The 27,590-nt window shown below is 57.0% G+C and overlaps 1 protein-coding gene across 17 annotated transcripts in view; it reads left to right on the top strand.

The window, feature by feature from the left end:
• The window catches only part of DNMT3A (DNA methyltransferase 3 alpha), a 242,092-nt gene that overhangs the window by 82,902 nt on the left and 131,600 nt on the right, over nt 1–27,590 (top strand). For 7 of the 17 annotated variants that reach the window (XM_043509972.1, XM_043509971.1, XM_043509970.1 and 4 more), the window contains exon 1: nt 21,865–22,008. The exons of 4 other annotated variants lie outside the window; for them this stretch is intronic. In XM_043509972.1, coding sequence (XP_043365907.1) covers nt 22,006–22,008 — 3 coding nt within the window. In that variant the 5' untranslated portion in view covers nt 21,865–22,005. Of the gene's footprint in view, nt 1–21,834; nt 22,009–22,481; nt 22,621–27,590 lie in introns of those variants that run through there. 6 more of the 17 variants (XM_043509966.1, XM_043509963.1, XM_043509961.1 and 3 more) reach the window with 3 other exon arrangements.

Here is a 27,590-nt window from a genome sequence, read left to right as displayed (position 1 = left end):
GTTAAGCATGACCTGCAGAGGAGCTGAAGGTGGCTGCCCTATTGGGAAAGGCCTGCTCCGGCCTGCCCAGCACCCTTCCTGGGTTCCTCCAAGGGAAGATCTGCTAACCTCTCCACACAGATAACTGGGGACTTTCCCCTATGTGACAAAGCGAGACTGTTCTTAATGTTTCTTCTGAATAGAGTGGGGGTGCCTCAGTTTCCCCTAGGCAGTTCTTAAGTATCTAGGTGGTGGGATAAGGGTGTATGATGGTTGCAGAGCCCTAGAAGGCAGGTGTGGGCAGGGGTCTGGACACAGAGAATGGCCGACACCCTGTTTCCTGGCAACTGATGGCCTGGACCCTTCCCCCCTGCAAGGTGAGAGCTAAAGGGTTGGAGACCAAAGGAATCAGGTGCCCTTCTGGCCCGGGAAAGGGACAAAGCCCACAGGAGGGGGGGAGAGAGAGAGTTTCAGTTTGGGGCTGGCTGGGGACGTGGAGTAAACTGCAGACTGGATTGTCTGGCTCACTTCCCCCGCAGAATGGACCCAGCTGAGGGGTCCTGTTCTCTGCATCTACAAGCTCTGTGTTAGACCATGTTCCTGTCGTCTAATAAACCTTCTGTTTTACTGGCTGGCTGAGAGTCCCGTCTGACTGTGGACTTGGGGGACAGGACCCTCTGGCTTCCCCAGGACCCCACCTGGATGGACTCGCTGTGGGAAGCACACGGAGGGGCAGAGGATGCTGAATGCTCCGAGGTCAGACCCAGGAAGATGGAAGCCGGGTGAGCTGTTTGCCCTGGAGACAGTCTGCTCACAGAGAGGAGACTACACCAGAGTCCTGCCTGGCTTCGTAGGGAGCAGTTCCAGAGCATCGCCCGGGGACTCCGTGACAACTGGTGGAAGCAGTGGGATGTACTGCACCCCATGGATGGCGCTTCTTGCAGTAAGCGACTGGGGAGCAGTAAAATGAAGGGGGATTGACGAGGACCAGGTGTGCTGAAGGCTCAGAGAGGAGCGGTTTCTGGGGGCGGTTAACCCCTGGGAGTGTGTGACCAGTGAGAAGGACTGTGTTGTAATGGGGTCCCCCTGCGGACTGCGGTGAGTATTCTCAGGGCCAGAGGAGCCTGCGGCTTGGCCCTGGGAGAGAGAAAGACTTTTACAGTAACAGTAATTGCAGCGAGCGGTCCCAGGGGCGGAGGAGTCTGCAGCTGGCAAAGAGGTGGTGACCTCAAGAAGGGCTGGCACCCTAGGGGTTCTCCCTGGAAACCATGGGGTGCGGAGAGCACACAGGCCTGTGAATCCACAGCAACTTGGGAACAACGGAGTGATGGCCTGTCACCATCTCCTTAAGAAGGACATTGTAACCCTTGCAAAAAGAGAGGGTTGAGCATTGGAAAGTTCACCAAAGCACAGTTCATCGTGCAGCTGGAGGAGGATGATCACTCTAAGGAACAGATTCCTGACCCCAAATGGGGCTAAAGCAGGATCTGGGAGCAGCTGGAGTAGTAGCCAGGCATCCCCAAGACTCCTGTCCCCGACGAGACGGGGGTCTTCACAATCAGGTTCCCCATCAGGGGATCGGAGACGGACGGGATTGGAGCTGAGTCCGAGAGAGCAAGAGGACTGGGAGAGACAGCGAGAGCCCGAGAAAGAGCTGCAAAAGCAGCAGCAGCATGAACTGGTGATGGTGGAGCGGAGAGGCAGAGGGGACCTCCCAGGGGTGAGCGGGGATAGACCCCGGGGTGCCAGTTCTGCAGGGAACCTCGAGACTAAATTGCTGCCCCTCATTAAGGGGGGGGGATGTGGATGCCCCCTCACTGCCTTTGAGCAGGCTGGCGATTTGAAGCAGGGGTACCCTGCGGAACAGCCCCGATGTCTAGCTCCCTTGCTGGGTCCCAAGGCCATAGACTCCGTCAGCCAGATGGGTGGGGAGGTGGACAGGCTCCCACTCCTGGTCCCAACCTATATGTCTGTGTGGAGTCTCCTGGGGTCAGGCCCCTCGGACCCCCAGTGGGAGCGGAATGTGATGGTCGATGGGGAGACACAGGCAGGGCAGGGGATCTGTTGGGAGTCTCAAGGTGCTTGGTAAGGAAAGTCTGGATGAGCCTAGGCAGCCTTGTGAGCTGATGGCTTTGTCTAGTCAGCAGGGTGGGAAGGCGAGGAGAGTGGAAGATGAGTGTCCCTGGACCTTACCTGTTAGCTGGGTGGAGAATTGGGACAGGGAAGGAAACGTGTCTGTGTCTGTCGGGGGTATTGACTTGCCTATGGAGGGAGCTACCGCGATCTCCAAGCAGTTGTCTGTGAACAGCCCTGTGTGCTGGGACCAGGGGAATGATCCCGAGCTGTGTGTCTGGGAAAGGAGAAAGTGTGTCCGGCTCTTCTTTGTCTGTGGAGCAGACAGAAGGGGCCTTTCAGCCTGGGATGGTGAGAATAGTGCAGGTGTCTCAGAGTTGGTTCTGGATTCAGCTAAAGCCCAGGAAGGGAATGGTCCTCAGTTTGTGTCTGCTCGGGAGAATGGCCCTGTAACTAGGTCGCATCCAGTTAGTGTCCTAGCATAATCTCAGAGACCAGACAATTCTGGTGCTTATATTTTGCCTGTTGCTAGTGTGTGGTTGGGAAAGGCTGTAGCAATTCTGTCTAATCAGGGTGAGATCCTAGCCAGGGCACAAGGAGAGCAGAAAGGTGATTTGATTGTGTTACCTACTGAGGGTGTGGAAACCTGTAGCAAGAAGGAAAAGATTCCTGAGCTTGTGTGTGGCAAAGGGAAGGAGAAGGCTTCTAACCTTTTCTCTAGGAAGTCTGTAAATTTGCCTGAAAGGGGATTGTGTAGGAATCCGCCTGATGGGCCAGAGGTAATTCTGGATGTAAGTGAGACCCAGAAAGAGTCTGTTGTTGCTCAGGAAAGTGTTCCTCTAGAGCAAGCCCTAGGTGAAGAGGGTAAGGGCAGAATTTCTGTGAAGGGTGAATTGTTGCATAGAAAAGCCCTAGGGAAAGGAATCCTCCTGGAGTCTTTTCAAGCAGTTCACTGCCACTGAAGGGTGTGAAAGTGATTTAATCAAGAAAGTTTCAGTTCCTAAGAGCCAGAAATTTTCTGTTGTGAATGGATCCTCTGACTTTCCTGTTGAAAGATCCAGTGTGGATGGCTTTGAGAAGGTCTCAGATGGAGTGAAAGCTGTTAAGAAAGTTAAACAGTCCTATCACCAAGTGGCTGTGTTTGGCCAGCTTGTTGGGGAGACAAGGTTGTTGAGAAAGGGATGTCTCCATGCTAGTTCTGTAAGTGAACAGTGTGTGGCCCAGGTCAAGATGGGGGCTCTTAACCAAGAGAGCCCGAATTGCAGCCCTCCAGACTGGAGCGCTGGGAGAAGACCCGATCCCAGTTTGACCCCCAGGGGTTTTGGGGTGGCAAAAGGGCACGGGCCGCATAAACCTTCCCGCATGCGAGTGCTATTGACCACCCCCGCTGTAAGGGAGGGCTTGAAACTGGAAGGGCCTGGTGTAACTCCCACCAAGGAACGGGAGAGATGCTGGGGCATCCATGGGAACGTTGGTGGCTTCTAACTTCCCCAGGTCACCGGCTAAAGTGACCCCGCTCAGTTCGGTCTCGAAGGGAGGAGAGATGTGACGAAGCGGGACTGTTCTTAATGTTTCCTCTGAATAGTGTGGGGGTGCCTCAGTTTCCCCTATGCAGTTCTTAAGTATCTAGGTGGTGGGATAAGGGTGTATGATCGTTGCAGAGCCCTAGAGGGCAGGTTGTGCAGCGTCTGGACACAGAGAATGGCCGACACCCTGTTTCCTGGCCACTGATGGCCTGGGCCCTTCCCCCCTGCAAGGTGAGAGCTAAAGGGTTGGAGAACAAAGGAATCCGGTGACCTCCTGGCCCGGGGAAGGGACAAAGCCCAGAGGAGGGGTGGCTTGAGAGAGTTGCAGTTTGTGGCTGGCTGGGGACATGGAGTGAAGTGCAGACGTGGTTGTCTGGCTCACTGCCCCCCCAGAATGGACCCAACTAAGGGATCCTGTTCTCTGCACCTACAAGCTCTGTGTTAGACCATGTTCCTTTCGTCTAATAAACCTTCTGTTTTACTGGCTGGCTGAGAGTCACATCTGTCTGCGGAGTTGGGGGGCAGGACCCTCTGGCTTCCCCAGGACCCCGCCTGGGCGGACTCGCTGTGGGAAGCGCACGGAGGGGCAGAGGATGCTGAATGCTCCGAGGTCAGACCCAGGAAGGGGGGAGCCGGGTGAGCTGTGTGTCCTACAGACAGTCTGCTCCCAGAGAGGAGACTTCCCCAGAGTCCTGCCTGGCTTCGTAGGGAGCAGTTCCAGGGCATCTCCCGGGGACGCCGTGACACCCTAGTTCCGCACAGCAGCAATTCCTGCAGCCCAACCTCTGTGCCTTGCCTATGGGTGGGAGGCGGCCGTGCCCCATCACACCTGTTTCCTGAGTTTTGGCAACGTACAGTCTAATTTATCCCCTTGAGGGAGTCTCTCTCCTGGGGACTGACAGCACCATTCCTGTGAGCAGGGACCATCCCCTGTGGCCCCATCTTGGGTGGAGCCCCGATCTTCCCATCTCTGGGGGTGGTTTTATTAACGACCAAATCAGCAGTAAGAGCACTCAGGGCCCAGCATAACCCTGCTCCCCAGGCAGGGCTGATCACCGGGTATGTCCTCAGGACTGCTCACCTGCCCCCTGCCTCCCCTTTCCTCCCCCAAGCCAACAGATATTCCAGATTAAATACGGGGCCTGGTCTACGCTTACAGATGAGGTCACCCTAGAGATGGCGCTCAGTGCTTTGTACCCTGAAGGCCGTGCTTAGGTCGACCTAGCCCCCAGGAGAGATGCAGCTGAGTTGGTGAAAGAACTACCCCCTCTCCAGGAGCTGGTTTAGCGATGGTGATGGACAGACCCCTTCCATCACTGTCTCCTTACGGCAGTAGAGTGGCGCAGCTGCACAGCCCTGCCTGTGCCTCAGAAGAGTAGACATGGCCAGGGACAGAGAGGGCACATGCTTGTCCTTGCTGGCCCACTCACTGGTGACGGGAAGGAGTCGCTCTTATCTCCTTCAGGGACTCTCCCAGGCTCCAAATGCCCAGTACAGGCAGCATAGCAGTGGGCTGAGCTCCATGTGGGAGGATCAGCTGCAGGATCCCCAGCGGGTTGTGCAGCACCTGCTTAAGCCCTGGCATTTGGGCGTCGCAGCCCTGAGTGCACCTGTTGAGCCATGTATCATCGGCTTGTCCAGAGAAAGTGCAGAGATGACCTGAAGTCAGCGGCTGCCTGCACCTGGTGCTAAGGGATGGCAGACGCCCTGTGCTCCAGGCGAGTGCTGGGTAACTGTGCCGTGTTAGAGAGAGGTCACGACTTGGCATCCAATTACTTGAGGGCATTGGGATTCCCAGAGCAAAGCCGCGTCCCTTGGCCTACACAGTGTCAGCAAACTGGGCAGTACAGGCCTGACAGGTTCCAGGCTTGGTCCCTTCTGTCATGGTCTTGGGGTGCAGTTCAGACCACGAAGGGATTGTGTCACTGCTCCCCCGGGCACCTCACAGCGCTTGGCTGCTGTAGCTCCCTGCATGGGGATGCCAGCCTACCAGCCTGCAGGTCATGCACCGAGTGTGTGCGTGCTACAAAGCCCTGAGCCAACCACTCGGAGCCTGACTACCACCCCATCCTGACTTCCACCAGCCTTGGGTACCACCGGCCAGCTGGGCCCTACACACTCCCAGTCCTGAATGTCCCTAAAGCCCTGTGCCCTGCAGCACCCAGCCCTCCCCTGCATACTCAGAGCAATAATACAGCTCCTTGCTCCATTAGAGAGATCAAAGCAGAATACATCTTGTTACCCTAACTGGGGCGAATCCACCCTGCTTTTCACACACCACCCAGAGCTGGTTTATTGTACAAATAAACAAATGATTCACAAAGTAGCCATCAGGGTAAGGGATTTTGGAAGAATGGAGGTAGACAGCGACCAGTAAAACACAACCAACTACACTTTCCAGTGACCTGGGCTTTGTTCAAGGTGGATTTCTTACCGACCTTTCTCCTTCCCAGCCATGGCTGGCTGGCTCTCCACGGACGTGCAAGGGGCTGGTTTCTTTTGGTGAAAGCTCTTGGCCTACGCAGGTGTCTCACCTGTATTCAGTTTGCAGAGACTTCATAGAAGATCAGGGTTGAAAGGGACCTCAGGAGGTCACCTAGTCCCACCCCCTGCTCAAAGCAGGACCAATCCCCAACTAAATCATCCCAGCCAGGGCTTTGTCAAGCCTGACCTTCAAAACCTCTAAGGAAGGAGATTCCACCACTTCCCTAGGTAACCCATTCCAGGGCTTCACCACCCTCCTAGTGAAATAGTGTTTCCTAATATCCAACTTAGACCCCCACCCCCACCCCCAACTGCAACTTGATACCTTTGCTCCTTGTTCTGTCATCTGCCACCACTGAGAACAGCCGAGCTCCATCCTTTTTGGAACCCCCTTTCAGGTACTTGAAGGCTGCTATCAAATCTCCCCTCACTCTTCTCTTTTGCAGGCTAAATAACTCCAGTTCCCTCAGCCTCTCCTCATACATCGTGTGCTTTAGCCCCCTAATCATTTTTGTTGCCCTCCGCTGGACGCTTTCCAATTTTTCCACATCCTTAGAATCATAGAATCATAGAATATCAGGGTTGGAAGGGACCCCAGAAGGTCATCTAGTCCAACCCCCTGCTCAAAGCAGGACCAAGTCCCAGTTAAATCATCCCAGCCAGGGCTTTGTCAAGCCTGACCTTAAAAACCTCTAAGGAAGGAGATTCTACCACCTCCCTAGGTAACGCATTCCAGTGTTTCACCACCCTCTTAGTGAAAAAGTTTTTCCTAATATCCAATCTAAACCTCCCCCATTGCAACTTGAGACCATTACTCCTCGTTCTGTCATCTGCTACCATTGAGAACAGTCTAGAGCCATCCTCTTTGAAACCCCCTTTCAGGTAGTTGAAAGCAGCTATCAAATCCCCCCTCATTCTTCTCTTCTGCAGACTAAACAATCCCAGCTCCCTCAGCCTCTCCTCATAAGTCATGTGCTCTAGACCCCTAATCATTTTTGTTGCCCTTCGTTGTACTCTTTCCAATTTATCCACATCCTTCCTGTAGTGTGGGGCCCAAAACTGGACACAGTACTCCAGATGAGGCCTCACCAGTGTCGAATAGAGGGGAACGATCACGTCCCTCGATCTGCTCGCTATGCCCCTACTTATACATCCCAAAATGCCATTGGCCTTCTTGGCAACAAGGGCACACTGCTGACTCATATCCAGCTTCTCGTCCACTGTCACCCCTAGGTCCTTTTCCGCAGAACTGCTGCCGAGCCATTCGGTCCCTAGTCTGTAGCGGTGCATTGGATTCTTCCATCCTAAGTGCAGGACCCTGCACTTATCCTTATTGAACCTCATTAGATTTCTTTTGGCCCAATCCTCCAATTTGTCTAGGTCCTTCTGTATCCTATCCCTCCCCTCCAGCGTATCTACCACTCCTCCCAGTTTAGTATCATCCGCAAATTTGCTGAGAGTGCAATCCACACCATCCTCCAGATCATTTATGAAGATATTGAACAAAACGGGCCCCAGGACCGACCCCTGGGGCACTCCACTTGACACCGGCTGCCAACTAGACATGGAGCCATTGATCACTACCCGTTGAGCCCGACAATCTAGCCAGCTTTCTACCCACCTTATAGTGCATTCATCCAGCCCATACTTCCTTAACTTGCTGACAAGAATGCTGTGGGAGACCATGTCAAAAGCTTTGCTAAAGTCAAGAAACAATACATCCACTGCTTTCCCTTCATCCACAGAACCAGTAATCTCATCATAAAAGGCGATTAGATTAGTCAGGCATGACCTTCCCTTGGTGAATCCATGCTGACTGTTCCTGATCACTTTCCTCTCCTCTAAGTGCTTCAGGATTGATTCTTTGAGGACCTGCTCCATGATTTTTCCAGGGACTGAGGTGAGGCTGACTGGCCTGTAGTTCCCAGGATCCTCCTTCTTCCCTTTTTTAAAGATGGGCACTACATTAGCCTTTTTCCAGTCATCCGGGACTTCCCCCGTTCGCCACGAGTTTTCAAAGATAACTTCTTGTAGTGTGGAGCCCAAAACTGGACACACTACTCCAGCTGAGGCCTCACCAATGTCGAATAGAGGGGAACGATCACGTCCCTCGATCTGCTGGCAATGCCTCTACATATACAGCTCAAAATGCTGTTAGCCTTCTTGGCAACAAGGGCACACTGTTGACTCATATCCAGCTTCTCGTCCACTGTAACCCTCGGGTCCTTTTCTGCAGAACTGCTGCCGAGCCATTCAGTCTCTAGTCTGTAGCAGTTCATGGGATTCTTTTGTCTTAAGTGCAGGACTCTTGTTGAACCTCATCAGATTTCTTTTGGCCCAATCCTCTAATTTGTCTAGGGCCCTCTGTATCCTATCCCTACCCTCCAGGGTATCTACCACTTCTCCCAGTTTAGTGTCATCTGCAAACTTGCTGAGGGTGCAATCCACACCATCCTCCAGATCGTTAATGAAGATATTGAACAAAACTGGCCCCAGGACCGACGCTTGGGGCACTCCACCTGATACCAGCTGCCAACTAGACGTGGAGCCATTGATCACTACCCATTGAGCCCGACAATCTAGCCAACTTTCTAACCACTGTATAGTCCATTCATCCAGCCCATACTTCTTTAACTTGCTGGCAAGAATACTGTGGGAGACCGTGTTAAAAGCTTTGCTAAAGTCAAGGAACAACACGTCCACTGCTTTCCCCTCATCCACAGAGCCAGTTATCTCGTCATAGAAGGCAATTAGATTAGTCAGGCATGACTTGCCCTTGGTGAATCCATGCTGACTGTTCCTGATCACTTTCCTCTCCTCGAAGTGCTTCTCAATTGACTCCTTGAGGACCTGCTACATGATTTTTATAGGGCCTGAGGTGAGGCTGACTGGCATGTAGTTCCCCGGATCCTCCTCCTTCCCCTTTTTAAAGATGGGCACTACTTCACCCCCGCTCCTCTGGCTTGAAGGAGGCTAGCTTTCTCAGCTTGCCAGAACCCTATTCACTTGTGCCTGCCTAGTGCCAGGTGTCACAGATGGCAGCTGGTTTTGCCGATGTCTCCCAAAGGCCAATGACCTTGTTTCAAGAGGCCAGTTGTCTGGATGTTTTTTTTTCCTTCCTCTGCCTGGAAATGGGGCTTCCAGGTTGTGACTCCACCACACTTAATGGACATAGGAGACAGGTGGACAGTGGTGACGTTCCCTGCTGGCGGGGAAAGGCCTGTTTCTCCTTTGCTGGGACACTCTGTGAAGCCCAGTGTCCATAGTTCCTGATGGAGTGTCACTGCCATGCAGACATTTGGTGACGCTGTTAATCACTAGCGTGCCAGGCCATCACTAAACACCTCACTCCATACACGGTTATAACCCAGAAATGTTGGACACAATCAGTTGATCCAATTGCTGAGCACTTGATGTTCAGACCCCCTGTCTTTATAGCCCAGATAAAGTTTCTCTTCCTTGCTGGAAGCTTTCTCCTGCCCCACTTGGTAGCTTGGGGCTTCATTTGCCTGACACATCAATGGACCTGCATTGTCTCTGCTTGACCCTGGGCTGGGCATAGAAGCAAAGACGCCTTCCTTTGTCTAGGGCAGACCTGTTTACCAACCCCCCTGATGTGCCTGGTTTAAACCTCCATTAGTGTAATTCCAGCATGTATCTATAACTCTTACTACACATCACATGTACATCACACAAGAACATGAACCACCAGCGACGCGTTAGTTTCCCAGTGACATACGACATGACACCTGGTAGATACAGGTTAGAACCACAGTGAGCTGGGGTACACGGAGCTGGTCTCCTCAGCTCAGGGGAGATTCTTACCCTCTGGCACTGGGATCTCTTAGGGTCACCCCTTCCCACAAGGTGTCATCTGAGTGGAGTACTACCTCTGATCTCTGGTCTCTGACCCTGGCTGGACTCTGACCCTGACTCCTGCCTCTCGGTTCTAACCCAGTACTACCTCTGATCTCCAGTCTCTGACCCCGGCCTGACTCTGACCCCGATTCCTGCCTCTCGATTCTAACCCGGTACTACCTCTGATCTCCAGTCTCTGACCCCGGCCTGACTCTGACCCCGATTCCTGCCTCTCGATTCTAACCCGGTACTGCCTCTGATCTCCAGACTCTGACCCCGATTCGTGCCTCTCGATTCTAACCCAGTACTACCTCTGATCTCCAGTCTCTGACCCCGGCCTGACTCTGACCCCGATTCCTGCCTCTTGATTCTAACCTGGTAATGCCTCTGGTCTCCGATCTCTGACCCCGGCCTGACTCTGACCCCGATTCGTGCCTCTCGATTCTAACCCAGTACTACCTCTGATCTCCAGTCTCTGACCCCGGCCTGACTCTGACCCCGATTCCTGCCTCTCGATTCTAACCCGGTACTACCTCTGATCTCCAGTCTCTGACCCCGGCCTGACTCTGACCCCGATTCCTGCCTCTCGATTCTAACCCGGTACTGCCTCTGATCTCCAGACTCTGACCCCGATTCGTGCCTCTCGATTCTAACCCAGTACTACCTCTGATCTCCAGTCTCTGACCCCGGCCTGACTCTGACCCCGATTCCTGCCTCTTGATTCTAACCTGGTAATGCCTCTGGTCTCCGATCTCTGACCCCGGCCTGACTCTGACCCCGATTCGTGCCTCTCGATTCTAACCCGGTACTGCCTCTGATCTCCAGTCTCTGACCCCGGCCTGACTCTGACCCCCATTCTTGCCTCTCGATTCTAACCCGGTACTGCCTCTGGTCTCCGATCTCTGACCCCGGCCTGACTCTGACCCCGATTCCTGCCTCTCGATTCTAACCCAGTACTACCTCTGATCTCCAGTCTCTGACCCCGGCCTGACTCTGACCCCGATTCCTGCCTCTCGATTCTAACCCGGTACTGCCTCTTATCTCCAGTCTCTGACCCCGGCCTGACTCTGACCCCGATTCGTGCCTCTCGATTCTAACCCGGTACTGCCTCTGGTCTCCGATCTCTGACTCGGCCTGACTCTGACCCCGATTCCTGCCTCTCGATTCTAACCCGGTACTACCTCTGATCTCCAGTCTCTGACCCCGGCCTGACTCTGACCCCGATTCCTGCCTCTCGATTCTAACCCGGTACTGCCTCTGATCTCCAGACTCTGACCCCGATTCGTGCCTCTCGATTCTAACCCAGTACTACCTCTGATCTCCAGTCTCTGACCCCGGCCTGACTCTGACCCCGATTCCTGCCTCTCGATTCTAACCCGGTACTGCCTCTGGTCTCCGATGTCTGACCCCGGCCTCACTCTGACCCCGATTCGTGCCTCTCGATTCTAACCCGGTACTGCCTCTGATCTCCAGTCTCTGACCCCGGCCTGACTCTGACCCCCATTCTTGCCTCTCGATTCTAACCCGGTACTGCCTCTGGTCTCCGATCTCTGACCCCGGCCTGACTCTGACCCCGATTCCTGCCTCTCGATTCTAACCCAGTACTACCTCTGATCTCCAGTCTCTGACCCCGGCCTGACTCTGACCCCGATTCCTGCCTCTCGATTCTAACCCGGTACTGCCTCTGATCTCCAGTCTCTGACTCGGCCTGACTCTGACCCCGATTCGTGCCTCTCGATTCTAACCCAGTACTGCCTCTGGTCTCCGATCTCTGACCCCGGCCTGACTCTGACCCCGATTCGTGCCTCTCGATTCTAACCCGGTACTGCCTCTGATCTCCAGTCTCTGACTCGGCCTGACTCTGACCCCAATTCGTGCCTCTCGATTCTAACCCGGTACTGCCTCTGATCTCCAGTCTCTGACCCCGATTCCTGCCTCTTGATTCTAACCCGGTACTGCCTCTGGTCTCCGATCTCTGACCCTGGCCTGACTCTGACCCCGATTCCTGCCTCTCGATTCTAACCCGGTACTGCCTCTGGTCTCCGATCTCTGACCCCGGCCTGACTCTGACCCCGATTCCTGCCTCTCGATTCTAACCCGGTACTGCCTCTGATCTCCAGTCTCTGACCCCGGCCTGACTCTGACCCCAATTCCTGCCTCTCGGTTCTAACCCGGTACTGCCTCTGATCTCCAGTCTCTGACCCCGGCCTGACTCTGACCCCGATTCCTGCCTCTCGATTCTAACCCGGTACTGCCTCTGGTCTCCGATCTCTGACTCTGACCCCGATTCGTGCCTCTCGATTCTAACCCGGTACTGCCTCTGGTCTCCAGTCTCTGACCCCGGCCTGACTCTGACCCCGATTCGTGCCTCTCGATTCTAACCCGGTACTGCCTCTGGTCTCCGATCTCTGACCCCGGCCTGACTCTGACCCCGATTCGTGCCTCTCGATTCTAACCCGGTACTGCCTCTCATCTCCAGTCTCTGACTCGGCCTGACTCTGACCCCAATTCGTGCCTCTCGATTCTAACCCAGTACTACCTCTGATCTCCAGTCTCTGACCCCGGCCTGACTCTGACCCCGATTCCTGCCTCACGATTCTAACCCGGTACTGCCTCTTATCTCCAGTCTCTGACCCCGGCCTGACTCTGACCCCGATTCGTGCCTCTCGATTCTAACCCGGTACTGCCTCTGATCTCCAGTCTCTGACCCCGGCCTGACTCTGACCCCGATTCCTGCCTCTCGATTCTAACCCGGTACTGCCTCTGATCTCCAGTCTCTGACTCGGCCTGACTCTGACCCCGATTCGTGCCTCTCGATTCTAACCCAGTACTGCCTCTGGTCTCCGATCTCTGACCCCGGCCTGACTCTGACCCCGATTCGTGCCTCTCGATTCTAACCCGGTACTGCCTCTGATCTCCAGTCTCTGACTCGGCCTGACTCTGACCCCAATTCGTGCCTCTCGATTCTAACCCGGTACTGCCTCTGATCTCCAGTCTCTGACCCCGATTCCTGCCTCTTGATTCTAACCCGGTACTGCCTCTGGTCTCCGATCTCTGACCCCGGCCTGACTCTGACCCCGATTCCTGCCTCTCGATTCTAACCCGGTACTGCCTCTGATCTCCAGTCTCTGACCCCGGCCTGACTCTGACCCCAATTCCTGCCTCTCGGTTCTAACCCGGTACTGCCTCTGATCTCCAGTCTCTGACCCCGGCCTGACTCTGACCCCGATTCCTGCCTCTCGGTTCTAACCCGGTACTGCCTCTGGTCTCCGATCTCTGACTCTGACCCCGATTCGTGCCTCTCGATTCTAACCCGGTACTGCCTCTGGTCTCCAGTCTCTGACCCCCGCCTGACTCTGACCCCGATTCGTGCCTCTCGATTCTAACCCGGTACTGCCTCTGGTCTCCGATCTCTGACCCCGGCCTGACTCTGACCCCGATTCGTGCCTCTCGATTCTAACCCGGTACTGCCTCTGGTCTCCGATCTCTGACTCTGACCCCGATTCGTGCCTCTCGATTCTAACCCGGTACTGCCTCTGGTCTCCAGTCTCTGACCCCGGCCTGACTCTGACCCCGATTCGTGCCTCTCGATTCTAACCCGGTACTGCCTCTGGTCTCCGATCTCTGACCCCGGCCTGACTCTGACCCCGATTCGTGCCTCTCGATTCTAACCCGGTACTGCCTCTGATCTCCAGTCTCTGACTCGGCCTGACTCTGACCCCGATTCCTGCCTCTCGATTCTAACCCGGTACTGCCTCTGGTCTCCAGTCTCTGACCCCGGCCTGACTCTGACCCCGATTCCTGCCTCTCGATTCTAACCCGGTACTGCCTCTGATCTCCAGTCTCTGACTCGGCCTGACTCTGACCCCGATTCCTGCCTCTCGATTCTAACCCGGTACTGCCTCTGATCTCCAGTCTCTGACCCCGGCCTGACTCTGACCCCAATTCCTGCCTCTCGGTTCTAACCCGGTACTGCCTCTGGTCTCCGATCTCTGACTCTGACCCCGATTCGTGCCTCTCGATTCTAAACCGGTACTGCCTCTGGTCTCCAGTCTCTGACCCCGGCCTGACTCTGACCCCGATTCCTGCCTCTCGGTTCTAACCCGGTACTGCCTCTGGTCTCCGATCTCTGACTCCGGCCTGACTCTGACCCCGATTCGTGCCTCTCGATTCTAACCCGGTACTGCCTCTGGTCTCCAGTCTCTGACTCGGCCTGACTCTGACCCCGATTCGTGCCTCTCGATTCTAACCCGGTACTGCCTCTGGTCTCCGATCTCTGACCCCGGCCTGACTCTGACCCCGATTCGTGCCTCTCGATTCTAACCCGGTACTGCCTCTGGTCTCCGATCTCTGACCCCGGCCTGACTCTGACCCCGATTCGTGCCTCTCGATTCTAACCTGGTACTGCCTCTGATCTCCAGTCTCTGACTCGGCCTGACTCTGACCCCGATTCCTGCCTCTCGATTCTAACCCGGTACTGCCTCTGATCTCCAGTCTCTGACTCGGCCTGACTCTGACCCCGATTCCTGCCTCTCGATTCTAACCGACTGCCTTGATCTCCAGTCTCTGACCGGCCTGACTATGACCCATTGCCTCTCGTCTAACCCGTACGCCTCTGTCCCTTGACTCTGACCCCGATTCGTGCCTCTCGATTCTAACCCGTACTGCCTCTGATCTCCAGTCTCTGACCCCGGCCGACTGACCGATTCTGCCTCTCGATTCTAACCCGGTACTGCCTCTGTATCCAGTCTCGACCGGCGACTCTGACCCCGATTCGTGCCTCTCGTCTAACCCGGTATCTGCCTCTGGTCTCCGACTTCTGACCCGGCCTGAATATGACCCAGATCGTGCCTCTCGATTAAACCCGGTACTGCTCTCATCCCAGTCTCTGACTCGGCCTGACTCTGACCCCGATTCGTGCCTCTCGATTCTAACCCAGTACTACCTCTGATCTCCAGTCTCTGACCCCGGCCTGACTCTGACCCCGATTCCTGCCTCTCGATTCTAACCCGGTACTGCCTCTTATCTCCAGTCTCTGACCCCGGCCTGACTCTGACCCCGATTCGTGCCTCTCGATTCTAACCCGGTACTGCCTCTGATCTCCAGTCTCTGACCCCGGCCTGACTCTGACCCCGATTCCTGCCTCTCGATTCTAACCCGGTACTGCCTCTGATCTCCAGTCTCTGACTCGGCCTGACTCTGACCCCGATTCGTGCCTCTCGATTCTAACCCAGTACTGCCTCTGGTCTCCGATCTCTGACCCCGGCCTGACTCTGACCCCGATTCGTGCCTCTCGATTCTAACCCTGTACTGCCTCTGATCTCCAGTCTCTGACTCGGCCTGACTCTGACCCCAATTCGTGCCTCTCGATTCTAACCCGGTACTGCCTCTGATCTCCAGTCTCTGACCCCGATTCCTGCCTCTTGATTCTAACCCGGTACTGCCTCTGGTCTCCGATCTCTGACCCCGGCCTGACTCTGACCCCGATTCCTGCCTCTCGATTCTAACCCGGTACTGCCTCTGATCTCCAGTCTCTGACCCCGGCCTGACTCTGACCCCAATTCCTGCCTCTCGGTTCTAACCCGGTACTGCCTCTGATCTCCAGTCTCTGACCCCGGCCTGACTCTGACCCCGATTCCTGCCTCTCGGTTCTAACCCGGTACTGCCTCTGGTCTCCGATCTCTGACTCTGACCCCGATTCGTGCCTCTCGATTCTAACCCGGTACTGCCTCTGGTCTCCGATCTCTGACCCCGGCCTGACTCTGACCCCGATTCCTGCCTCTCGATTCTAACCCGGTACTGCCTCTGATCTCCAGTCTCTGACCCCGGCCTGACTCTGACCCCGATTCCTGCCTCTCGATTCTAACCCGGTACTGCCTCTGATCTCCAGTCTCTGACTCGGCCTGACTCTGACCCCGATTCGTGCCTCTCGATTCTAACCCAGTACTGCCTCTGATCTCCAGTCTCTGACTCGGCCTGACTCTGACCCCGATTCGTGCCTCTCGATTCTAACCCGGTACTGCCTCTGATCTCCAGTCTCTGACTCGGCCTGACTCTGACCCCAATTCGTGCCTCTCGATTCTAACCCGGTACTGCCTCTGATCTCCAGTCTCTGACCCCGATTCCTGCCTCTTGATTCTAACCCGGTACTGCCTCTGGTCTCCGATCTCTGACCCTGGCCTGACTCTGACCCCGATTCCTGCCTCTCGATTCTAACCCGGTACTGCCTCTGGTCTCCGATCTCTGACCCCGGCCTGACTCTGACCCCGATTCCTGCCTCTCGATTCTAACCCGGTACTGCCTCTGATCTCCAGTCTCTGACCCCGGCCTGACTCTGACCCCAATTCCTGCCTCTCGGTTCTAACCCGGTACTGCCTCTGATCTCCAGTCTCTGACCCCGGCCTGACTCTGACCCCGATTCCTGCCTCTCGATTCTAACCCGGTACTGCCTCTGGTCTCCGATCTCTGACTCTGACCCCGATTCGTGCCTCTCGATTCTAACCCGGTACTGCCTCTGGTCTCCAGTCTCTGACCCCGGCCTGACTCTGACCCCGATTCGTGCCTCTCGATTCTAACCCGGTACTGCCTCTGGTCTCCGATCTCTGACCCCGGCCTGACTCTGACCCCGATTCGTGCCTCTCGATTCTAACCCGGTACTGCCTCTCATCTCCAGTCTCTGACTCGGCCTGACTCTGACCCCAATTCGTGCCTCTCGATTCTAACCCAGTACTACCTCTGATCTCCAGTCTCTGACCCCGGCCTGACTCTGACCCCGATTCCTGCCTCTCGATTCTAACCCGGTACTGCCTCTTATCTCCAGTCTCTGACCCCGGCCTGACTCTGACCCCGATTCGTGCCTCTCGATTCTAACCCAGTACTGCCTCTGGTCTCCGATCTCTGACCCCGGCCTGACTCTGACCCCGATTCGTGCCTCTCGATTCTAACCCAGTACTGCCTCTGGTCTCCGATCTCTGACCCCGGCCTGACTCTGACCCCGATTCGTGCCTCTCGATTCTAACCCGGTACTGCCTCTGATCTCCAGTCTCTGACCCCGATTCCTGCCTCTTGATTCTAACCCGGTACTGCCTCTGGTCTCCGATCTCTGACCCCGGCCTGACTCTGACCCCGATTCCTGCCTCTCGATTCTAACCCGGTACTGCCTCTGATCTCCAGTCTCTGACCCCGGCCTGACTCTGACCCCAATTCCTGCCTCTCGGTTCTAACCCGGTACTGCCTCTGATCTCCAGTCTCTGACCCCGGCCTGACTCTGACCCCGATTCCTGCCTCTCGGTTCTAACCCGGTACTGCCTCTGGTCTCCGATCTCTGACTCTGACCCCGATTCGTGCCTCTCGATTCTAACCCGGTACTGCCTCTGGTCTCCGATCTCTGACCCCGGCCTGACTCTGACCCCGATTCCTGCCTCTCGATTCTAACCCGGTACTGCCTCTGATCTCCAGTCTCTGACCCCGGCCTGACTCTGACCCCGATTCCTGCCTCTCGATTCTAACCCGGTACTGCCTCTGATCTCCAGTCTCTGACTCGGCCTGACTCTGACCCCGATTCGTGCCTCTCGATTCTAACCCAGTACTGCCTCTGATCTCCAGTCTCTGACTCGGCCTGACTCTGACCCCGATTCGTGCCTCTCGATTCTAACCCGGTACTGCCTCTGATCTCCAGTCTCTGACTCGGCCTGACTCTGACCCCAATTCGTGCCTCTCGATTCTAACCCGGTACTGCCTCTGATCTCCAGTCTCTGACCCCGATTCCTGCCTCTTGATTCTAACCCGGTACTGCCTCTGGTCTCCGATCTCTGACCCTGGCCTGACTCTGACCCCGATTCCTGCCTCTCGATTCTAACCCGGTACTGCCTCTGGTCTCCGATCTCTGACCCCGGCCTGACTCTGACCCCGATTCCTGCCTCTCGATTCTAACCCGGTACTGCCTCTGATCTCCAGTCTCTGACCCCGGCCTGACTCTGACCCCAATTCCTGCCTCTCGGTTCTAACCCGGTACTGCCTCTGATCTCCAGTCTCTGACCCCGGCCTGACTCTGACCCCGATTCCTGCCTCTCGATTCTAACCCGGTACTGCCTCTGGTCTCCGATCTCTGACTCTGACCCCGATTCGTGCCTCTCGATTCTAACCCGGTACTGCCTCTGGTCTCCAGTCTCTGACCCCGGCCTGACTCTGACCCCGATTCGTGCCTCTCGATTCTAACCCGGTACTGCCTCTGGTCTCCGATCTCTGACCCCGGCCTGACTCTGACCCCGATTCGTGCCTCTCGATTCTAACCCGGTACTGCCTCTCATCTCCAGTCTCTGACTCGGCCTGACTCTGACCCCGATTCGTGCCTCTCGATTCTAACCCAGTACTACCTCTGATCTCCAGTCTCTGACCCCGGCCTGACTCTGACCCCGATTCCTGCCTCTCGATTCTAACCCGGTACTGCCTCTTATCTCCAGTCTCTGACCCCGGCCTGACTCTGACCCCGATTCGTGCCTCTCGATTCTAACCCAGTACTGCCTCTGGTCTCCGATCTCTGACCCCGGCCTGACTCTGACCCCGATTCGTGCCTCTCGATTCTAACCCAGTACTGCCTCTGGTCTCCGATCTCTGACCCCGGCCTGACTCTGACCCCGATTCGTGCCTCTCGATTCTAACCCGGTACTGCCTCTGATCTCCAGTCTCTGACCCCGATTCCTGCCTCTTGATTCTAACCCGGTACTGCCTCTGGTCTCCGATCTCTGACCCCGGCCTGACTCTGACCCCGATTCCTGCCTCTCGATTCTAACCCGGTACTGCCTCTGATCTCCAGTCTCTGACCCCGGCCTGACTCTGACCCCAATTCCTGCCTCTCGGTTCTAACCCGGTACTGCCTCTGATCTCCAGTCTCTGACCCCGGCCTGACTCTGACCCCGATTCCTGCCTCTCGGTTCTAACCCGGTACTGCCTCTGGTCTCCGATCTCTGACTCTGACCCCGATTCGTGCCTCTCGATTCTAACCCGGTACTGCCTCTGGTCTCCAGTCTCTGACCCCCGCCTGACTCTGACCCCGATTCGTGCCTCTCGATTCTAACCCGGTACTGCCTCTGGTCTCCGATCTCTGACCCCGGCCTGACTCTGACCCCGATTCGTGCCTCTCGATTCTAACCCGGTACTGCCTCTGGTCTCCGATCTCTGACTCTGACCCCGATTCGTGCCTCTCGATTCTAACCCGGTACTGCCTCTGGTCTCCAGTCTCTGACCCCGGCCTGACTCTGACCCCGATTCGTGCCTCTCGATTCTAACCTGGTACTGCCTCTGATCTCCAGTCTCTGACTCGGCCTGACTCTGACCCCGATTCCTGCCTCTCGATTCTAACCCGGTACTGCCTCTGATCTCCAGTCTCTGACTCGGCCTGACTCTGACCCCGATTCCTGCCTCTCGATTCTAACCCGGTACTGCCTCTGATCTCCAGTCTCTGACTCGGCCTGACTCTGACCCCGATTCCTGCCTCTCGATTCTAACCCAGTACTACCTCTGATCTCCAGTCTCTGACCCCGGCCTGACTCTGACCCCAATTCCTGCCTCTCGGTTCTAACCCGGTACTGCCTCTGGTCTCCGATCTCTGACTCTGACCCCGATTCGTGCCTCTCGATTCTAACCCGGTACTGCCTCTGGTCTCCAGTCTCTGACCCCGGCCTGACTCTGACCCCGATTCGTGCCTCTCGATTCTAACCCAGTACTGCCTCTGGTCTCCGATCTCTGACCCCGGCCTGACTCTGACCCCGATTCGTGCCTCTCGATTCTAACCCGGTACTGCCTCTGGTCTCCAGTCTCTGACCCCGGCCTGACTCTGACCCCGATTCGTGCCTCTCGATTCTAACCCGGTACTGCCTCTGGTCTCCGATCTCTGACCCCGGCCTGACTCTGACCCCGATTCGTGCCTCTCGATTCTAACCCGGTACTGCCTCTCATCTCCAGTCTCTGACTCGGCCTGACTCTGACCCCAATTCGTGCCTCTCGATTCTAACCCGGTACTGCCTCTGATCTCCAGTCTCTGACCCCGGCCTGACTCTGACCCCGATTCCTGCCTCTCGATTCTAACCCGGTACTGCCTCTTATCTCCAGTCTCTGACCCCGGCCTGACTCTGACCCCGATTCCTGCTTCTTGATTCTAACCCGGTACTGCCTCTGGTCTCCGATCTCTGACCCCAGCCTGACTCTGACCCCAATTCCTGCCTCTCGATTCTAACCCGGTACTGCCTCTGATCTCCAGTCTCTTAACTCAGCCTGACTCTGACCCTGATTCCTGCTTCTCGGTTCTAACCTGGTACTGTCTCTGGTCTCTGACCCTGGCCTGCCTTTGACCCTGACTCTTGTTTATGGGACCTCACCTTGTGGTTCCTCCCACTCTTGCCCAGTGGCTCCTGTCCCTGCTGGACAGACTTCAGCCGAGCTGTGACTGCTAGGCTAGACCACCTATTCCACCGTCCCTTACAGCATGTACATTTGTGCCAACTCAGAGTGTTTGTGTAGGGGTAGGTTTGTGAAGTGTGACGAGGAGTTTGTATGACTTCCAAACAGTCCACACAATTTGTAGAGCTCAAAACTTTCCCCTTTCTTAGAGTTTGGATTTATTCAATTAAGGAATTTGCAGTGAAGCTAGCCAAGCCCTAGCCCTGGCTTCTCTCCAGGCTGGGCTGCTCCCAGGGTTCCTCTCTGAGCTCAACTCTGCCCACACCCTATGTTCTCCCCTAAAGATCCGACCACACCTCCCCTGTATTCGAATGGGTTCAATGAGTTATAAGAAGCAGCATCTGCCACTAGGCTTGGGGCTTTCAGGCAAACGTTGGCATCCTGATAGAGTACAGAAATTGAGAGCGAGAGAGTGCATGTGTGCGTGCAACATTCCCAGGTCCACGTGCCGATGAACACACTGGAATGTGGCTGGTTACTCCATTCCCTACACTTCATATCTGTGTAATAAAGGAAAGCCCTGGAACCAAGGGTCGGGTCAGGTCAAGCACTAAAGCAAACACAGCTGTGGCCGGTCCAGCAGTGCAGTGGCTGGGACAGTAATAAAGCATTGGTTCAGACGGATGCTCTCCCTAGGGGATTTCAGGGCAGCCAGGGGTTTCTCTAGGATCTGTGCGTGTGCAGGTATCCCGGAGTGGCAAGGCCGAGAGAGAGACGGAGCGGGAACAGGCAGCATCACCAGTGTCCTGCAGTTCCTAAGGCAGTCTTGCTGTGCGGTGGTGCGGGCTGGGGGCTAGGCACCCAGGGTCCCCTTCCGGTCACAGAGGGTGGGACTTGTTCAGTCTCGCAAAGGCTGCCCCAGTCGGCTTTGTGCTGCTTTGTGACAGACCCCTGGCCTCCTCAGGCACTCAGGGCTCTGGGCTAGACTGCCCGCCATCATCCTCCAGTTCCAAATATCGCTTGCTGCTCCCCCTCCCCCTCCTATGGGCATCCTTGGGTCCGGGCCTGGTGACCCCTACAACTCTGATGGCTTTGCTTGCCCTCCTGACCCTAGTAAGCCCCAAATGTGCCTCAGCCACCAGCTCCAGCTGCACACAGGCTGGGCTCCTTAGCTTTCCCCTCCCAGCTCCAGGCTGTTGCTGTCTCTTCACCATCCCCTCTGCAAAACCCTGGTTCTTCCCCTCCACTCCTTAACCCCCGGCTGGTGTGTGTGTCTCTTGACTGTGCCCAGCTCTGCCCTTCCCTGCACCTCCTCTCCCCCAGTGCCCGGCCAGCTGCTTGGGCCTCCTCCCCACCAGGTCTTCAGTTCCTGCCTTTTTCTTCCCTGCATCCTGGCATATCCTGCCTGACCCCCTGCAGCTTGACACTCCTCCTGTGGGGCCAGGCCTTGGGTCCCCGGGGCACTCGGAGCAGGCGAGTCGCTGGGGGTGAGGGGGGCTGGCCTGTGACAGGAGGAAGTGACTCTGAGCGAGGCAGCGTCAGGGCCAACGCTCAGCAGGAAGCGTCTGCTGCAGGCTCTGAGACAGAGAAACAAGTGTGGGGAGGAGGCTCCCGGGACGCAGGCAGGCGGCAGCTGTCCTCGGGGGCTCCGTTCGGGCTCCGGCGGGGATGCGTTGGGGCCTGCACCATGGTAAGAGGCAGCTCCCCTTGTGGCCTGGGATGTGCTGTTGGCTTGCGGGGTGTCCGTCAGCACATGGCCGAGTGGGTGGGGGGGTTCAAAGTGACACCTTCCTGCCCGCTGCTGGGGACCCAGTGCAGTGAGGGCCCTCCCTGGCATACAGCGAGGGACCCCAGAGATCTCTCCAGCCTTGGTGCCAGGCGATTTGTGAGTTAGTTGTGGCAGAATTTCAGTGTCTGTGAAAGGGAAGGATACGGAGAGCTCTTGAGAGCAACCCTCGATCCTCACTGCAGCCCCCCGGTCCCTCTCAGCTATTCCAGCCTATGGAGCAGAAGCAAAGCCAAGCCGTGTGCTGGCAGGCTCACTGTGCCCTCTGGCCCCTTGCCAGTGTGCATTGCGTCCTGGGATGTGTAGTTTCCACAGGGCATGATGCTGGCATCGGCACTGTTCTGCTTCAGCTGGGCACAGCGCCTGGCCCCACTGATTGCTGCCAGAGCCCTGGCCCTACTTCCCTTCTCACTTACCTGTGAAGACCAAGGGAGCAGCGAGTGGCCAGCTGGTGCCAGGAGCTGCGGTGTTGGGGGTCTGTGTGGCATTGCTATGGCACCAGGACAAGGCTGCCTGGTAAGAGAAAGATGAGGGGCTGAGTGAGCTTTGGCAAGGGGGAGGCTCCCCTGGGCCCATTTCAGCTGGACTGAAGGGGTTCCTGATGCCCCGCTGAGCCCTGCAGCACAAAAGGGGCTGGACTGAGAGCAAGTCACATTCGGGTTACGGGGACTGGTACTCCAGGCTTGTCTCCCTGCCTTAGGGACAAGCCTCTTGCTTCAAACCCAGGCTTGCCTGCAGGGCCTGGGCCAAGGACAGGTTGGCACAGCAGGCACTGAGTGGGAGGGCCAAGGTCTCGCCTGGGCAGGGTGGTGCAGTGCCTGAGAAGGCTGGCACCACGTGAGGTTCCTGCCGCTGAGTGAATTCTCCCCAAGCCACCTCCTCTCTGCTGCTCCCTCCATGTTTGGCTGGGCTACAAGCAGGCCTGCCTCTGCCCACGGGGAGAGTCCCGGGCCCTCGGCTTCTGCAGTGCTCCTGGTTTCTTGTTCCTCCTCAGAGGCAGGCTGAGTTGGGCCCGAGAGCTCAGGCTGGTTCCTGCTGCCTCGCTTGCGGGAGGGTGGTGCAGAGACAGAGGGAGCCGAATGCTGGGTTTGGAGCACAGGAAACTGAGCTCAGTGTTCAATACCTCATGCTTTCTAATGGAGCATGTAATGTGCCTGGTGAGCTCATGGCCATAGCCCTGGCACCCTGCCGGCATGGGGCCTCCGGGGTGGGAGGCTGAGCTAGTGCAGCAGTCGAGCAAATGGCTGCTTCAGAAATGGTGCCCTGTTTGCCTGTCATCGTGCTGCAGGTGCAGGGTGGTCATGTGAGAGGACTCTGCCGAGGGACTAATCAGGGGCTTGGTGTAGGGGCAGTTGGGGGACCTCCAGGGAGGCCCAGGTGCAGCAGGGAGCAGTGTGACTCGGGGGAGCACTCTCCCACCTTGAGTGCAGATCTCCGTGCTCCGGCGTTGTGCTAGGGGGCTCTGCTGCAGGGAGCAGTGTGGGTGACTGAGCAGGGGTGGGCTGGCTAGTCGGCTGCCTGGGTGGCCCCCATCAGCAGAGTAGCTGAGCATGTCCCAGTTTAGTAATAACCCAGACTCCGCCCTCCCCACCTGCAGTAGCAGCATGGAAAGTAGCAGCAGCTAGAAGGCCTGAGTTCTGATTCAGCCTGGAGCTCGGAGTCTCTCCCCTCTTGTGGGAGTGAGTTCCATAGGCCAGGCCCAGCTCCCGGGAAAGTTCTGTCTCCCCCAATGGTGGATAGTTTGTTTGCTCTGGAGGAAGTTAGGCCCTGGACACAGGGAGCCAGGGCCATTCCCTGGGGCTTTGAGTATCAGGACAGAGACCTTGACCTGGCTCAAGTGGGAAGCTGAAGGAGAGAGCGGGGCATGGGGTGATGTGTCCATGTGTTGCTAAGTGGAATGGTGCTGCATTTTGTCCCAGCTGGAGGTTTTTGAGGGTCTGACTTTGTTCCTAGAGTGAATGAATTGCAGTAATCAGTCCTGGAGGCGGATCTCTGTGGCCAGGTTTATCAAAGGGCCCCAGGGTGACCCTGGGGGAAGAGAGTGGGGTCCAAAGGCAGCCCCAGTGGTGGGGAGTGGGGGCCCAAAGGCAGCCTGGAAAGAAGAGCCCCCAGTGCTGCCCCATCGGATCTGTTGCTGGTTTGTGTGTGTGCCCAGTATCCCGGAGGGCTGTGGCCTGGCCCCGATCCTGCAGCTGGGTGAGACTCTGCTGTTATTGAAAGAACCAAAGCGCCCCCCAGCACAGCCCCCTGCAGCCAGCGCTGCCTCAGCACACGTCCCTGCTGGGGTTTGCAGAGCACGCTTACACTTTCACTCTCCCTTGCCACGGAAACCACTGAGCCAGGTTGGGCCCTTTCACTCTTACTCCTTGCCCTTCCCCCTCTGTCCACCACTCCCCTTGCAGGCTCTCTGCTGTGTGGGGTCTTCCTGGACCCCCTGGCAAATGGCACCCGAGCACTGTTGCTGAGCAGGGTGGGAGTCCTGGCCCCCAGGCCTGGGAGGATGGCAGGATGAAACATGAGTCTGCTGCACTGCTCCTCGCTGCCTGTGCAGGGCTCCTTACCCCCAAGCCCCAGGAGCAGGAGGCAGAGGGGGGGATCAAGGCTGGGGTTGGCTTTCACACCATCAGCCGGGCTGCCATCCCTGCCCTTCTCTCCCCAGCTGGGAGCCCCTGCCGTCTCTGTCCTGGGCTGCGTGGCTATGGGGAGGGGTCGGCCTTGATTGTGTACCCGACGCGCCTGCGGCTGGCTCTCTCCCTCGCCGTTCACCCAGCCCAGGGCTGGACCACAGCTCGTGCTCTCTGCAGAGCTCCCGCCCGGAACCACTTGCCCACCCAGGTTCCCCAGTGCAGAGTGGTTTAAACAATCATTGCAATCTGTTGTCAGATGTTTCCCTGGGTGGCACAGCACTGCTGAGTGAGAGCCACCTGTCCATGCTGCCAGGGCAGGCCAGTCCCAGGGTGCCTTAGAGGAAATAGGCTGGCTGCTAGCGCATGCAGGGCCAAACTGCAGAGCAGGCCAGGCCCCGCAGCTCGGTAGCCAACAGTGAGGATGCTCCAGAAGGCAGACACCAGGCAGTGCAGCTGGCAGGGGCTGGGGAGAGTGATTGAGCAGCTGGCCAGGGTCTGTCTCTCACCTCCCTGTTCCTGTCGCCCATGTGCCCTGTGCCAGCTCTGGCTCTGCCTGACTCATACACACACTTTTACACTTTCCCCAGTGGAGGCAGCTGGGTAGGGTTGCCAGCGCAGGCCGGCTCCTCCCCAGTATTAATGGGTTATGAATAATGCAGGTGCCCAGCTGCTGGTAGGAATCCATGTCCCTGGGCCTTCCTTTGCTTTGGGTTTACATGACTAATGAAAAGTGCTACAAGAAGCCACAGGCCCTCCCTCCTCCGCCCTCCTGCATGCCGTTCAGCAGAGACCCGCCCCAGCCATGCAGCACCATGTGGGGAAGCCTGATGCGCCTGGGACTTGTCATGTTCTGGCTACTCACTGGCTGGCTTTGGCAGGAGGGTCTATCCTGTTGCTACAGAGCTTTCCTGGGGCCCTGGGAGGTGACCATGGGGTCACCGGGGGACATGTGTCTCTGCCCCACACTCAGCACCTAGAGGTTTACCCTGCCCTCTGCGTGGCTCTGTGCCTCAGGCCAGGAGCTCTGGGTGCAGAATGGGCCAGCCTGGCCCTGGGTGGGGGTGGAGATGGGATGGGAAATGGGATCCCGAAGACAAGAGGGGTGCACTAGGTGAAGCTAGACAGTTCTAGTATCAGGCCTCAGCCAGCCTGGGCCCACCTTTGGGGCTTTGCCCGCCCCCTCCCCATAGGCACCATGACAAGCAGTGCAGTAGAGATACCCGGCGGGCAGCAGCTCTCAGGGAGGGCCGAGCGTCAGTGCCCAGAAGGAACAGCTCTGGGATCCCATTGCATGGCCTGGCCTGTCACTTTCAGGAGGAGAAAGGGGCCTCCCTTGGTGCCACCCACTTGGGGCGGTGCCTGGTCCCAGCCCTGGTTCCTGGGGGAGGCTCCTGTCACCCAGGCTGCTGGGTCGGGGGATGCAAGGAACCAGCCTGGGTGTCGCCCTGGGGCCCAGTTGGCTCAGCATTAGGTGTCACATTGACGCAGTACCGTGGATTAACAGCTCACTCAGCAGGCCAGGCCAGGAGCAGAGGGCGCTTTGTGAGGAGCTGGGTGGCTGGATCTGCTCCTGGGCCCGGTGTCAGGAGTGGGGCGGGGGTGGCTGGGCTCAGTGCAAAAGTGTGACTGACTGGGGCTGCGGCAGGGTGTAACTATCCGTGCGTGTTGGGACAACAGCGCCCAGTCCTGCCCTCTAGGCCCCGGAGGGGCAGCAGGGCTGGCTGCACACTTGGCAAGCTCCCAGCAGGAGAGGGGGAATCGGGAGTAGTTTGGTTTCCCTGTTGCTGTGGGGAGAGGGGTGCAGCTCATCCCTGCAGGCCTGGAGCCCCATGTGCAGGGGCTGTTTGCATGGCTCACGCCCGCGGCCCACCCTGCTCTGATGGAACAGGTAAGGCAGCCGGCTGTGGGAGCAGAGTGGCAGATCTGCAGGGCTGCCAGGCTGCATGGAGATCTGGCTGGTGAATCTTGCCCATATGCTCAGGGTTTAGCTGATTGCCATATTTGGGGTCGGGAAGGAATTTTCCTCCAGGGCAGATTGGAGAGGCCCTGAAGTCTTTGAACCATGATTTAAGGACTTCAATAGCTCAGACATGGGTGAGGTTTTTCATAGGAGTGGGTGGGTGAGATTCTGTGGCCTGCGCTGTGCAGGAGGTCGGACTAGATGATCAGAATGGTCCCTTCTGACCTTAATATCTATGAATCTATGGAGATCCCCTCTGGCCTACGGTGCTGGAGGGAACTCGGAGTTCATGGGCGCTGGGAGCCTTTCATCAGCCCAGCTGGGTGTACCCTGGGAGCTTGGGTCACTGGCCTGCCTGTCCCATGCTGCACGCGCATACCTGGCTCTGGAGCCCTGTGGTTCAGGGCCAGGCTGAGACCGTGGAGTGCCTGACCGATCAAACTGCCCTTGTCATGATGCTCGTTCTGGGGGAGGGCGGGGAGATGCAAACACAGCTGAGGTGCGTGGGTCAGAGAGGAAGCCAAGATTCAGGCTTGAGCGGCAGCAAGGCTGGTTGTGCCATTCACCATGCCAGAGAAGGCAGGGGAGAGTGTTGGGAGAGATCAAGAGCTTCGTTTTGTGGCTGTGTTAAGTTTCAGTGGCAGCTGGACACCCGCGGGAGGACGTTCAAGAGACAGGCTGAGATCTTAGGACAGAGGGAGGGAGACAAGGCTGGAGCGGGCTGTGAATTTGTGAGTCATCAGCTTAAAGATAGGTGTTAAAGCCAAAGCCATGTTTGTGGGTGAGTTCACCCAGGGTTTGTCTGCGCAGCCCACGGAAGTGAGCTTGTCAGGCTGGGTCAGGCTTGGGCTAGCAGGACGTGGGCTAGTGCTCTCAAAAGAGCTGTGTAGACAGAGCTC

The sequence above is a fragment of the Dermochelys coriacea genome, chromosome 3, assembly GCF_009764565.3.
Source record: "Dermochelys coriacea isolate rDerCor1 chromosome 3, rDerCor1.pri.v4, whole genome shotgun sequence".
Taxonomy (NCBI): domain Eukaryota; kingdom Metazoa; phylum Chordata; order Testudines; family Dermochelyidae; genus Dermochelys; species Dermochelys coriacea.
This window is presented reverse-complemented; position numbering and strand designations above follow the sequence as displayed.